The sequence below is a fragment of the Xenopus laevis genome, chromosome 1L, assembly GCF_017654675.1.
Source record: "Xenopus laevis strain J_2021 chromosome 1L, Xenopus_laevis_v10.1, whole genome shotgun sequence".
Taxonomy (NCBI): Eukaryota; Metazoa; Chordata; class Amphibia; order Anura; family Pipidae; genus Xenopus; species Xenopus laevis.
In genome coordinates this window covers 140109982-140122896 of record NC_054371.1, presented here as the reverse complement: position 1 = coordinate 140122896, position 12915 = coordinate 140109982, and the positions used below count along the sequence as shown (strand labels likewise).

At 41.1% G+C, this 12915-nt stretch overlaps 1 protein-coding gene across 3 annotated transcripts in view; it reads right to left on the bottom strand.

Annotated features, from left to right (window-relative positions):
* LOC108714442 (tight junction protein ZO-2) overlaps positions 1-12915 on the bottom strand; it is a 70692-nt gene that overhangs the window by 40851 nt on the left and 16926 nt on the right. Inside the window, exon 1 of one of the 3 annotated variants that reach the window (XM_018258680.2) lies at positions 9152-9810. The exons of the other annotated variants lie outside the window; for them this stretch is intronic. Within the exon in view, the coding sequence (XP_018114169.1) occupies positions 9152-9250 (99 nt within the window). The 5' untranslated portion in view covers positions 9251-9810. Of the gene's footprint in view, positions 1-9151; positions 9811-12915 lie in introns of those variants that run through there. 3 annotated transcript variants of the gene reach the window in all.

Genomic DNA, 12915 nt, shown 5'->3' with positions numbered 1-12915 from the left:
TTCTATCACACTAAAGTCACTATTGATGTTCAAATGCCACCTGACAAAGCTCTCACTTCAGTAGAAAATGCAATGTCTGTTTCCCCACGTTCCCTGTTGAATGAAAACGTTAAAGAGATACTGTCATGGGAAAACATGTTTTTTCCAAAATGCATCAGTTAATAGTGCTGCTCCAGCAGAATTCTGCACTGAAATCCATTTCTCAAAAGAGCAAATAGATTTTTTTTATATCCAATTTTGAAATCTGACATGGGGCTAGGCATATGGTCAGTTTCCCAGCTGCCCCAGTCATGTGACTTGTGCCTGTACTTTAGGATGGAACTACTTTCTGGCAGGCTGTTATTTCTCCTACTTAGGGTAAGGCCACAGAGGACGTTTTAGGGAGATTTGGTCGCCTGGCTACTAATCGCCTCGTCTTTGCGGCGACCAATCTCCCCAAATGCCTTCCCTCACTCTGCGCCGGCTAAAATGAAAAAATGCCGGCACTAATCACTCGCGGCGGTTCGTTTTCCAAAGTTGCCAGAAGTGGCGCGACTTTGGAAAACGAATCGCCGCATGTGATTAGCGCCGGTGTTTTTTGCCAGACGACCAAATCTCCCCAAAACGCCCAGTGTGGCCTTACCCTAAGGGCTAGTCCACACGGGGAGATAGCGACGCGTTTGCGGTCGCGGCGACAAAGCGCCGCGACAGTCGCCGCGACCGGCGCAGGCGACAGTTTTGTATGGGCGCCTATGTAAAAACGCCTGTGCTAACCACACGAGGCGATGCGCTTTTCAACAGTCGCCTGAAAAAGCCTGGCGAGGCATTTTCAGGCGACTGTTGAAAAGCTCATCGCCTCGTGTGGTTAGCCCAGGCGTTTTTACATAGGCGCCCATACAAAACTGTCGCCTGCGCCGGTCGCGGCGACTGTCGCGGCGCTTTGTCGCCGCGACCGCAAACGCGTCGCTATCTCCCCGTGTGGAATAGCCCTAAATGTAACTGAACAGTCTCAGTGAGACTTGGCTTTTACTATTGAGTGCTGTTCTTAGATCTTCCAGGGAGCTGTTATCTTGTGTTAGGGAGCTACTATCTCGTCACCTTCCCATTGTTCTGTTGTTAGGTTGCTGGGGGGGAGGGGTGATATCACTCCTACTTGCAGTACAGCAGTAAAGAGTGATTGAAGTTTATCTGAACACATGACTGGGGGCAGCTGGGAAATTGACAATATGTCTAGCTACCATGTCAGATTTCAAAATTGAATATAACAATCTGTAAGCTCTTTTGAAAAATGGATTTCAGTGCAGAATTCTGCTGGAGCAGCAATAGTAACTGATGCGTTTTGGAAAAAAACATGTTTTCCCATGACAGTATCCCTTTAAGGGTGGCAGCTTACAATGATTGTAGATGGAGGGGAAAAGGCCAAGCATTTTGTAGTGTGTGTGTGTGTGTGTGTGTGTGTGTGTGTGTGTGTGTGTGTGTGTGTGTGTGTGTGTGTGTGTGTGTGTGTGTGTGCGACATTTTGTGCATACTGCTACTAAAAAATGCCTTACCCTTTAAACAACACAGGGTTTGTTTGTCCATATATTGCAATATATTTAAGCTGGCCAACTAAGTCAAAGTCATCCCATATCTGGCCAGTCCTACGCTTAATTTTCATTAAGAATTCAATTGCTTAATTATACATTTTACAAAGGGACTAAGTTTTACCTGCAACTTACTTGCTGCTTTAAAAGTAAAACTCCCAAACTTGGCTGCCCTTTTATTAGACACCAGTGGGATCACCTGACTATAGCTGGGAAGGGTGGGAGCTACAACATGGAGCTGGTCACTGCTTCTGTATAACTATAACAAACAAGGGAAAGTTGTGCTCACCACTATTTTTTAAAACCATTAGGCGGGGGTGCAATGAGGGTGTGACCACAAAATACATATAGTCAACTACAAGAGGTCCTCTGCACTCACACCCTCATTGCACCCCCGCCTAATGGTTTTAAAAAAATAGTGGTGAGCACAACTTTCCCTTGTTTGTTATATTATATAATATATATATTTATTTATTTATTTATTTATTTTGTCTATTTTGGGGGTCAACGTTAGTTTATGTGCCAGGAATTGCAGACACTGTGTGGGAGACTTACCTAACCAAAAAAATGAACACATGCTATACCTATTCCTCTGCCCACTGCCTCTGCTATAAACCAGATATCTGAGTGATAGAGTGCTGATGCAGCTTTCCTCTAGTATAGCACAATGAAATAAACCTCTGAAAAGTGTTCCGTTACTGAGAAAAAACAATAAATTGGTAAAAGCACAATAAATGTCACAGGCAGAACCATATTCTAGAGAAGACATTTCTGTAGTAGTTACAAAGTGCCATCTGAGGGGTGAATGTTGCTTTAAAAGTGGGTTACAATTTGCACAGTGGTGTACAAAGCAAAAAAATTAAGCAAACAAAAAAAAATCAGCACATTATAGAAGCTGCCATACTGCTTGGCAAGGTAAAAATTAATCGTAACCCTTACCTCCAACAGAACAGCGTTGCCTATTCAACTCTACTGACATGGCAGTCCTAAGACAATAAAAATCTCTTAGCAGATTACATCCATCACACATGCACCCAGATGGACGCCTCTGATGGTGCTAGAATGTTATTTCTAAGCAATAACCTTTCAATGAGGCACGTATAAATATGCAACAAAGTCATGCACAGCCTGCAGCAGCCAGGAAAATGTACCTTTTTTCTGAAGAGATCAAAAAATACATTTTACTGCAAAATAAAATATAGCAGCTTCCCCTGAATAAATTTAGTAAGCCTACCCATCGCAGTTTGGCTAAATACTACCTTGAAGTGATGATTGAGGCTATCATAATATTTGAAACCATGAATTGAAAGAGGGTACATTTTAAAGTCTATGAGCCTTACTGGCTATATTAAATGTTGTCTCTTACTACTACAGTTAATTGATTTGCTACTGTCTGCTATTGAAAGCTTCCAACACTGCCAAACAAATCTAAAAAGGTTTTACTTTCCTCCACTGATGTAAATTACATAATTCATGAGAATGAAAACATATAGATAGTGAAGTTGTCTAAACTTGAGGTAGGGGAAAAATAAATGCATTGGTGGATTATCATGAGGACTTTCTGGGCTCTCATTTGGGTCCTTAGTCCCTTGGGACCCAGCACTCAAATTTAGAAATTTTTGAAAGATGAGGTGTGAATGGAACCATGAGCGCTACCCAATGCTATAGCCACAAATAATCTGTTCCCCATTTGTGCATCCCTCAACCCAACATAGTTTTCTGGCTGCAACCTACTTATGCTGTCAATGGCACATTTCACTGATTTACAGGATAAGAGCTTCAGCATTCATTGCTTAAACTAGCGACAAATTTTGACAATGTTTCAAAGATGAGGCGAGGAAGCAGCAATGTGTATCCCTCAACCCAACATGGGTTACTACTCATGTTGAGTCAATGGTGGTTCAGGACGAGCTTCAGCATTTACTGGTTAAATCAGATATAATTTAAATGTAACATTAAGGGAAAATACCTTTTTTATTATTAATTGAGACTGTAAGCTCCACAGGGCAGGGACCTTTATCCTTTTGTCTACTTTACACTAAGCACTTAACCTGTATAGTAACTATACTTATATTAATGTGTATTGTATTTCTGAACTTATTTGTATTTATTATTGCAATGACCCCCTTAGCTTTTATGAAAAAGTTTCCTAAAGATGCATAAATTAAACTCTTCGGGTAAAAAAGTAAGTAGTGCTTGATAATAAATTAAGTAAATGCATTCAGTGGAACAAGACAAATGCATGGGTACTATGCTTTTACGTCCTTCTAAAAGAACTCATTAACAGAGAGCAGTTAGGCTTGTCCAAAATAATCTTTAGCAAATGTGAATGTTCTGTTCTCACTCAGTGAACCAAAATAGTACAATCCAACCACTGGCTGTTTTTCTTTTTAAAATTCCAGAAACAAAAGATCACTGTCCAAAAGCATCACTCTTTCTGACATTCAAGAAAGACAATAGTATGTTATAGCTCAAGGAAACATCAACAGCATGGCCAAGTTGTGGATCGGATACCATGGCTGTCTCAGAGTTACATTACAATATATAAATATTAATGGAACACAAAGGTTTTGTATCTGAAAACACAAACTATAAAATTACATTATAAAAAGGCAGACGGTTTATTTATTTTAGCAGATAGAATAAAGCTACTATTTAATAAAGTTTCAAAAGCAGCCTGAGCTTTACTACACGTTTAAGTCAAAAATACATCACTTTCATTTTAATTTATTAGATTATCCAAAAAAAGAGTAAACTAATTGTGAATGCTTAAATCTGAACTGGGAGCCTTATTTTTCTGACATATTTGAGTTTATTAGTGAGTCAAACGGCTATTCTCTGAAATAGTGATGCACTAATAACCTCTGTGTTATGAAAGTACAACTGATTTAATCAACAACTATTTTATGTGATATTCAGAATCAGTGGAAAGTAAAATAATTCTATAGTATATTATGGATCCCATATTTAAAAAATGTACAGAAAAAAAAAAAAATTAACTCATGGCGTGCTTAACATTTTTCTAAAAGGAACCTAACCATAGTTTGCCACTCAGATGCACAACCCATAATAATTTGTTTACAACTATTTATGCACTGTATTTCACTTACTACAGCAGAAGATTTCACTCTAGTAAAAGGGGTCATGGTGACCCATTCTAAACAGCACAGGAATGCAATTTTGGGTGCCAACCCAAAGGTTACTGCCTTAACTGCAGGCCAGACTAAATGATAACTACTTATGCCATTCCCATATTCTTCCGTCAAAGTCATATGGTTATATAGCCAACTTTAATTCCGCAAAGTGGCCCAATTAGAATAAAAAAAGTGAAACCTAAATCTTAAACTTCATGTGCTTGTGGGGCAGGAGATCAAAAGAGCCAGGAGGCACTAGTAATGCTCTGACAAGTTCAAATAGACTGGATACATCATGGCAGATAGAAAGTTTACTCATCCATGCTAATTCTTCTCCAGTGCAGCCAACAAAATGTCCAAAAATACCTTTGCTTTGGTGTCAATATGAATTAGTGATGTGCGGGCTGGCCTGATACCTGCAGGACCCGCAGGTTCGGGCCACCTCAGCACACCCTTTAAAAGGACGGCTTCCTGCCTCCGGCATTTTTTTTTTATATACTCTTGTGCTCGCCCTGCCACTTTTGTGACATCATCTGCGGGGCGGTGTGTCTACCCCGGGTTAAGGCTGGTGCAGGCATGTTCTGGGTTGAGGGGAATTTGGGTTGAATCGCGTGCAGGTCGAGTTTTTCTTGATCCGAACATCACTAATGTGAATATAATGCAATTGAGTAGCTTATTATCATTAGTAACATGTATATAAGGTGCCAACATATTCTGTAGTGATGTACGATAAATGGGTGTGTACATTTTTAGATTGCAAGCTCTTTTCAGCCATTTTTCACCTTTCTAAAGTAGCTCGAGGGGGGGGTTGCCAAACCTGAAAACTGTTTTAAATGGATACATTACTCATCTTTGTCCCTGCTGAGCAGAATCCCTGAGTTTCATTAAAGGCAGTAGTGATGTGCGGGTCGGATTTTTCCCGACCCTAACCTGCCTTCTCTCCACCTGACTTCCGACTTCCCTTTATAGACCCACACCGACCTGCCCCGCCGATGACAAAAGGGGTGGGGCGAGCAGGTTTGCGGCTTTAACGCTGGAAGCCAGAAGTCTGAGCCAGGCAGTTGAAGGTGGCACGGGGGGGGTAAAGTCGGCCTGAACCCAACCGACCCGCGGGTATCGGGCTGGCCTACACATCAGTAAAAGCCAGCTGTTAGAATTGATACAATAGTTGCTAATACTCCAGAGATGCTGCTGAGAAATGTATCAACTAAATGCTGCAAAATTGTAACCGCGCAGAATCTGCAGCTGATTTACTGAGCTGCAATACTGAAACACCAGAGACAGGAATATTTCACTTTAAACTTAGATTTTGGAAAAACAGTAGAAAAATAAAGGATGGAAAGCAATTAAAAAAAAAAATCTGTGTGTTTGGAAGGTGAATAACCCCTTTAACTGCGCTCAAATGCACATCAACTACACATAAAAATGCCAATGTGCAAGAGCCCTTCTAGGGCTGAACAACACTCACCTGTCAGAAGAGCTTACACCAAGAGACATGCCGGCAGATGTCAAACAGCCAACAGCTCTGAGAAAACCCATTCAGACAAATACAATGTCAGCTTCAGTGAAGGCTGCTATATATGACAGTTTCATATCAAGTCATAAAAGACAAATCTGTGATGCTACCTTCACCACTTGCCACATAATGTATAACCTATTAATGCACTAGCTGTGAAGTATATGTAGATTCTAGGATTTCCGATTCCATTGCATGCTAAAGGGGAAAAAGTGTGGCACAGACCACTGCTGGGCATGGAAAAAGCTTAAAGAGGAAGTTCACTTTTAAATTAACTTTTATTATTCTCAGCAACTTTCAAGTGGTGTGTATGTCTCAGGCTAATGGAGCACAAGAAACTTTGTTGCTACTTTCTATCCTTTCCTTTCGGAAAATTGTAGCTAAACCTCTGAGAAGATAGAGAATCACCTGTGTAGCTCGGTAGGAATGCACAACTTACAGACAGATGTATTTGGGGGCCATAACTGCTTGCGTGAATTAATTGTACTGTACACTCCCAACACAGAAAATTCTCGCCAGTGGCAAACAAACACACTATGAGTGGTCCATAGATACAAACAACTTGGGGAAGATTTACTTAAGGGCGAAGTGACCAATGCTGGTGAAGATTCGCCAGTGTTACCGCTTTCAGGGACTTTGCCAATTTACTAACCGTCGCAGGTATCACTTCGCTAGAGAGGGCGATAAATGCTACCATTGATTTGCACTCTATCACTAGACGAATTTTCGATCTGGCAAATGGACATTACTCCGCAAATTCACTAAGATGCGGATTTTACTGAAGTTACCTCTTTCACCAGATTTGCCTTCGGCATCTCAGATCAGGCGAAATGCAATGGAGTGCATAGATCTTCCTCAATCTTCAGTTATTTACATCATATTTTGCAAAAACTTTTAAGTTCAAAAAAAGGCTTGCGTCTTTTCCTTTTTCAGGGTGATAGGCTATAAAAGTCTTAAAAAAAATGTATAATTTTATAAAATATGAAACCATTTTACAGTGGGCTTATGTGTAGGGCATTATAACAACTCTATTGACTTTATTAAGGTTCCCTTGGCATGTGTAGTCATCAGTGTAAATGTAATGTATTAGATGCACCATGTAAAAATAAAGAGGTGCATTCAACTTTAAATTTCCTGCTGTATGCAAATTACCCTGAGTGCAAGAGCTCTAAAGAAGTTGCGCTAGGCAGAATTGAACACTTGCGCATCTCTGCTTTGATTTGCTCACACTGCCAAAGTAACACTAGCGAAAATTCACCAGCATTTGTTGGCCGGGAAGAAACTTCTCATTATAATACATTTGCGTTGTCTGAGCGAATATTCGCCGGACAAAGTGTTGAGAAATTTCGCTGCTTAGTAAAATTACCCCTTGGTCTTTAGTGATGGTGGGGCCTGGAGCAAAACAGATTCCAACCTACAGCTGTAAAATTATTAAACTACAACTCCCAGTTCCCTCTGAAGATTGTGTTTGTGTGGTGGGAGTAAATCTTAAACAAATACTGAGGGGACCCACGTTGGCAACACCCCTTTAATATATTACTGGTACAAAACTGATGAACCCCAATCCTCTACTTAGCAACGCTATGGGGCCAATTCACTTAGGGTCGAATATCGAGGGTTAATTAACCCTCGATATTCGACTAGGAACTAAAATCCTTCGACTTCGAGTATCGAAGTCGAAGGATTTAGGGCAGATAGTACGATTGAAGGATTATTCCTTCGATCGAACGATAAAATCCTTCGAATCGAACGATTCGAAGGATTTTAATCCAACGATCGAAGGAATATCCTTTGATCAAAAAAAGTTAGCCAAGCCTATGGGGACCTTCCCCATAGGCTAACATTGACTTCGGTAGCTTTTAGATGCCGAACTAGGGGGTCGAAGTTTTTTTTAAAGAGACAGTACTTCGACTATCGAATGGTCGAATAGTCGAAAGATTTTTACTTCTAATCCTTCGATTCGAAGTCGCCCAAAAAATCCTTCACTCGAAGTTAGTGAATCGGCCCCTCTGTGTGGGAATATTGGACAGTTTTTTATTAATTGTACCCATTCACTGGAAATGCTTCTTATTTATCGGATTCATCCAGCAATCCTTGTTAATAGATTTTAAGCCTCTTCCCTGTTATATATTATGGCAATATATAAATGATGAATGTATCTTCCAAAATTACTTTTCAGCAATATCTCTCTTCGACATTAAAAGGATAATCTGTGGCTAGTTGTCAATTCGCTATATAAGGGTGTAACTATTTAAATACGGTTTAAATATTTAGGAATTCCCCAACGCCGACTGCTTGGAAATTGCACATTAATTACATTAACAGGAAACATTTTAAAGATCCAAGGCAGCGACGTCTATAAGAATAGTGAATACTTGTGCTGTGTTGATCACGGCTCCACCTGACCTTGAAACAGATCAGTTCCCATGACTCAATATATCCCAGTCAGACCCACAAGAGCCTGGCCAGGCAATGAATGCGGCGGATGAGTGTTAATGTGATACCAGTGTACAGGATCAGCATGCATTATAGATAGAGGAGCATGCAAACTTTTCACTTGAAGCTATAGTTCATTTGTTTGCTAGGTTTCAGTGCAATTACAAAAGAAATTCAGAAGAAAAAAAACAGGTTTGTTGCAGAGTGTGTCACTGCATACTAGTATTATAAACTTGCAAGCTCAATAATGTACATACCAAATAGATCAAAACTAGGGTTCTCCTGTTGTATCCCCACAGCTGCGGAGGGGAGTAGGGTGCAGGAGAATAATTATAAAGGAAGCTGACATTGGATGTGTCTGGTCAATACTTTAGTTATGGGTTTTTAAAGCTGCTGAAAATCCCCTTGATTGTAGCAGAAATGAGAGCACGACCAGTCCCTCCCCCATGTTCTAGCACAAAATAGATGCCGGCGGAGAAAGCAAAGCCAGTGCCCCCACTTACCCCAAGCCATGCTGATAAATTCTTGCTGCTGTGATGAGGCGGAGGGAACTGATGGGCAAATAACCTGTCTCCTCTCACGGGCATCTTCCCAGTAAGCATGGACCGCACTGAGTGATGTGCCTACAGTAGTGGCTTCTGCTTCCTCGGCGCTGCTTCTGTTACATTGGCGAAGTCCCACAATATAACCCGGAACAGAGCACTTGCTTTCTCAGAACATGAATCCTCTGTGCTACTGTAGTGTGAACTAGCAGCGCACTGTAAAGCATGGCAATTCCCCTCCTCTACCAACAGTAACAAACTCCCCAGGGGCAACCTTGCAGCGGACCTCTACCATCCCTCCACCTACAGGGGTGGGGACATTAGTCCTTTAAATCACAGCCAAATAGCAGCAGCTACCCGTCTATGTTTTCTACACGTATCTCTGCTTAGCCGCGCGGTGTTAGAGCGCGATAAAAGATCTGAAAGGAAGCCGTGAGGGTACGATTAACGAGGAAACTCCCGATCCAGCGGGGACACCTCTCTGGAGCAGTGGTTCGGTCTAAGAGCGTGCAACTCCGTAAGATCAGACTGGAAGTTTCAAAGCAAACAAGAAGGGAGGGGGCGCTGCACCCTGCAGAGTCAGGGGCTGGGCCGGCCCCAGGACAAGGGAGCTGAGGGAACTGCCTCAGGCTCCAGGTGAAGAAGACACTACCCTACCCCCTCTTTTTTTACTTGGTAAACAATGATAAATGTTACATTTGCATACAATCGTCTGATTTCTTTCACAAAGAAGCGGCACATCCATTTGACACGTTTCTGATCGGCCTGGGGCTGAAGGGAAGGATGGAAGTTGTGTGTTGGGGTCTGAATTGCTCAGTCAGGGAAACAACAGTGGAAAACTAACTGAAGTAGATGTGTAAATAAGAGCCGAAACTATATATCTATGTAGATTGAAGGTCAATGAATAGTATTTTCCATTTAATTTGCATGCAATCACTTCAGCCCTGCTGCAACATGTGTTATTTTAGAGGTGTCTCTACATTTTCTAGTGGTCTGTTAACCTTAACTCTGCCACAGGGTGAAACTTACAGAGGAAGCAGAAATTGCACTGTAGGGGGCCCAGGAGGTACAGGGGCCCCATGAGACCCAAATTCATAAACAATGTCAATAAATATTGGCAAACCTGTAGACATTTTTGGGGCCTCAACAGTGAAGAGATCCGGAATACTAGGCATTGTTGGTCAGACGAAATCCAAAGGTTCCAGTAGCAGTAGGTTCGTTGTCCCCTTCAAACAGTAACATAATTATCAGCCAGGCTCAACCACCCCCTCCAGAAGCAATTATTGCTGTGGATTTGGCACTCAAACCACCAGCAGACCCCCGTGCATTCCCCCCCCCCCCCTGGGCCTAAAAAATAATTTTCTGTGGAGCCCAGTAATATATAGTTACACCACTGCACCAACCCCCCCCCCCCCCAGTGTATTTATTCCCACTGTCCCCACCAGCCAAGTCAAGCTGGTCACACACTTACCAATGAGTTTTGTACCATTATTGGTATGTGGATGATGACCCGGTGTTCCCAGCAGCACAGATTGGGAAATGTCATCTGCCACTGCACTATGTGAGCCAATGCATGGGGCTGCAGCTTCTTTTCACTTCTTGCTGTTGCGATTGATCATGCTTCTTTGCATGAATGATAAGAAGAATGGGAAAAAAAGGCTCTCATACACTTTTTGTCTGTTTGGCCCTTGGAGCCATTGGCTGGAGAGTGTAAGCAGACAGCCTGTATATATTCATGTTCAGTCCCAATACTTTTTATTCTCCCTTGTCGTTTATGCGCTGATGTATTTATCCCTGCCATCAATCTCTGCCCAAGTAAATTTATCCCCGCCGCACTTTCCTTCCACTCTATTTATCCCCGTACCCCCTTTTCTACCATCAATTTCTGCCTCAGTGCATTGATCACCACTTCTTTATTTATGTCCAACTATATATATATCTATTGAAAACAAGGTCAGTATCCATGGCAACTAAATACAAGGTTTCAGCATCATCTGATGTAGGTATTGATCCACATATAGCTCCCATGGCAGTTTTGTGGAAAACACCAGACTGCCTTTTTGCTTTCATTTTTATGATCTTTGAACTAAAATTAGAATTATAGGAGATAAAGATTGTTAGTGCTCAAATTGTTGCTCATCCCAACCACAAGTGCATATACTATGTCTTTTTTTAATTTTGGGTGTTTTATTTTTTTGTTTTCCTGGGCTGTTTTTCCCCTCAATATGGTACTGAACCGTATTTAATCTTAATATTTAATCTTATATTACATAATTTATTTGAGCAGACGACATGTTCAATATCAGGTAGCTGGTCTACACTAGCGATATGTGGGGAAAGAGTTCCACCAGATTCTAACTCACCCATGCCTTCTTTTGACCGAAACCCACATGTTATGTCTCTATAGGGGAGGGGTTGTACCCATGACTTAACTAATTGAGAGTGGGTGATGATAAAGGCCCAGGGGCTAAGGTGTCACATCTGATCTAGTTTTCCCAGCAGCTGGACCCACGAACCCCCAAACCAGTGCCAGCAGCCCCCTGATGTGACCTGATCATGCTATGTGGTTTCCATGTGCACCCTCATGTCACTAATCTGGTTCCCACCTTTTCAGTATCCACTGACTGGACAGTGACATTAGGGCAGGTCAATGATGCAAGGGGCATAGTTAGTTGCTTTTTGGGGCAGCTTGAAACAGGATAAACCATGTAAAAATCAGAATGTCTTGTTCAAAACTGGACAAGTAGCAACCCTGGGCACTAAGTTATACTATATGGTCAAAGTATCTGTACACCCTATGTAAAAGAATTGGCTATTTAAGCCACACTCGTTACATAAAATCAAAAAACACCTACAGTAGATCTACCATGACTGCCTGAAGTAATCTTGCAGCAAAGTCTTTTACATAAAAGCAGCTTTTGTAATCACTTCTATTCTTTATTAAACAAAGCACATTTTCCCCTTTTAAATAAGCATTTAAATATTATGGTTTGTTATGCTTATTTGCTTTGTTTCAATGTCCTAAATCAATTAGATTAAATTACAAACCTTCCTCAGATAATAATCACTGAGGGAGGATGGTGCTAGCAGAAAGGTCATTCAATTTACCTGAAACTTCTAATCACAGGGATCCAACATGTACGCAAAGACATTACAGTTTGAGCACAGCTGGCTTTCTCTAATGTTTTATGGTCTGTGTATGTATTTTTCCTTTAAAATATAAGGGGCATATATAGATATAAAGATGTACATTTAATTGTAAATTAATAAAATTAAACACATTTATAAGTCTATGGTGCTTTAACTAAGACAGTGCTTCCTAGTTTTCTTTAATTCTGTATGTAATTATGTAAAGGCTTCGGGACCCTCAAAATCACTTTGCCATTTACATCAAAATCATAGGCATCAATGGAGTGAAATTCTTTTGAAGTGTATGATAACAAAGCTTTGGCACATTTTTTCTGGTGAATATGAGTTATCCTCTCAAGTGAGGCATTAAGAAACCTATCAGCCTTAACCGCAAGGAGCAGGATTCTTAACCTTAGAATTCCACCTATGGGTTAACAAGTTGTATTACCAAAACAGGTAATTACACAGTGAAAAAAAAATCTAGAATCAAAAGCATTTTGTAGTAAAATGTATTAACCCTTCAAGTTCCACCTTTCACAGAATCTATGGTGCTGACATTCTAGAGCAGTGATCCCTAACCTGTGGCTCTTGAGCAA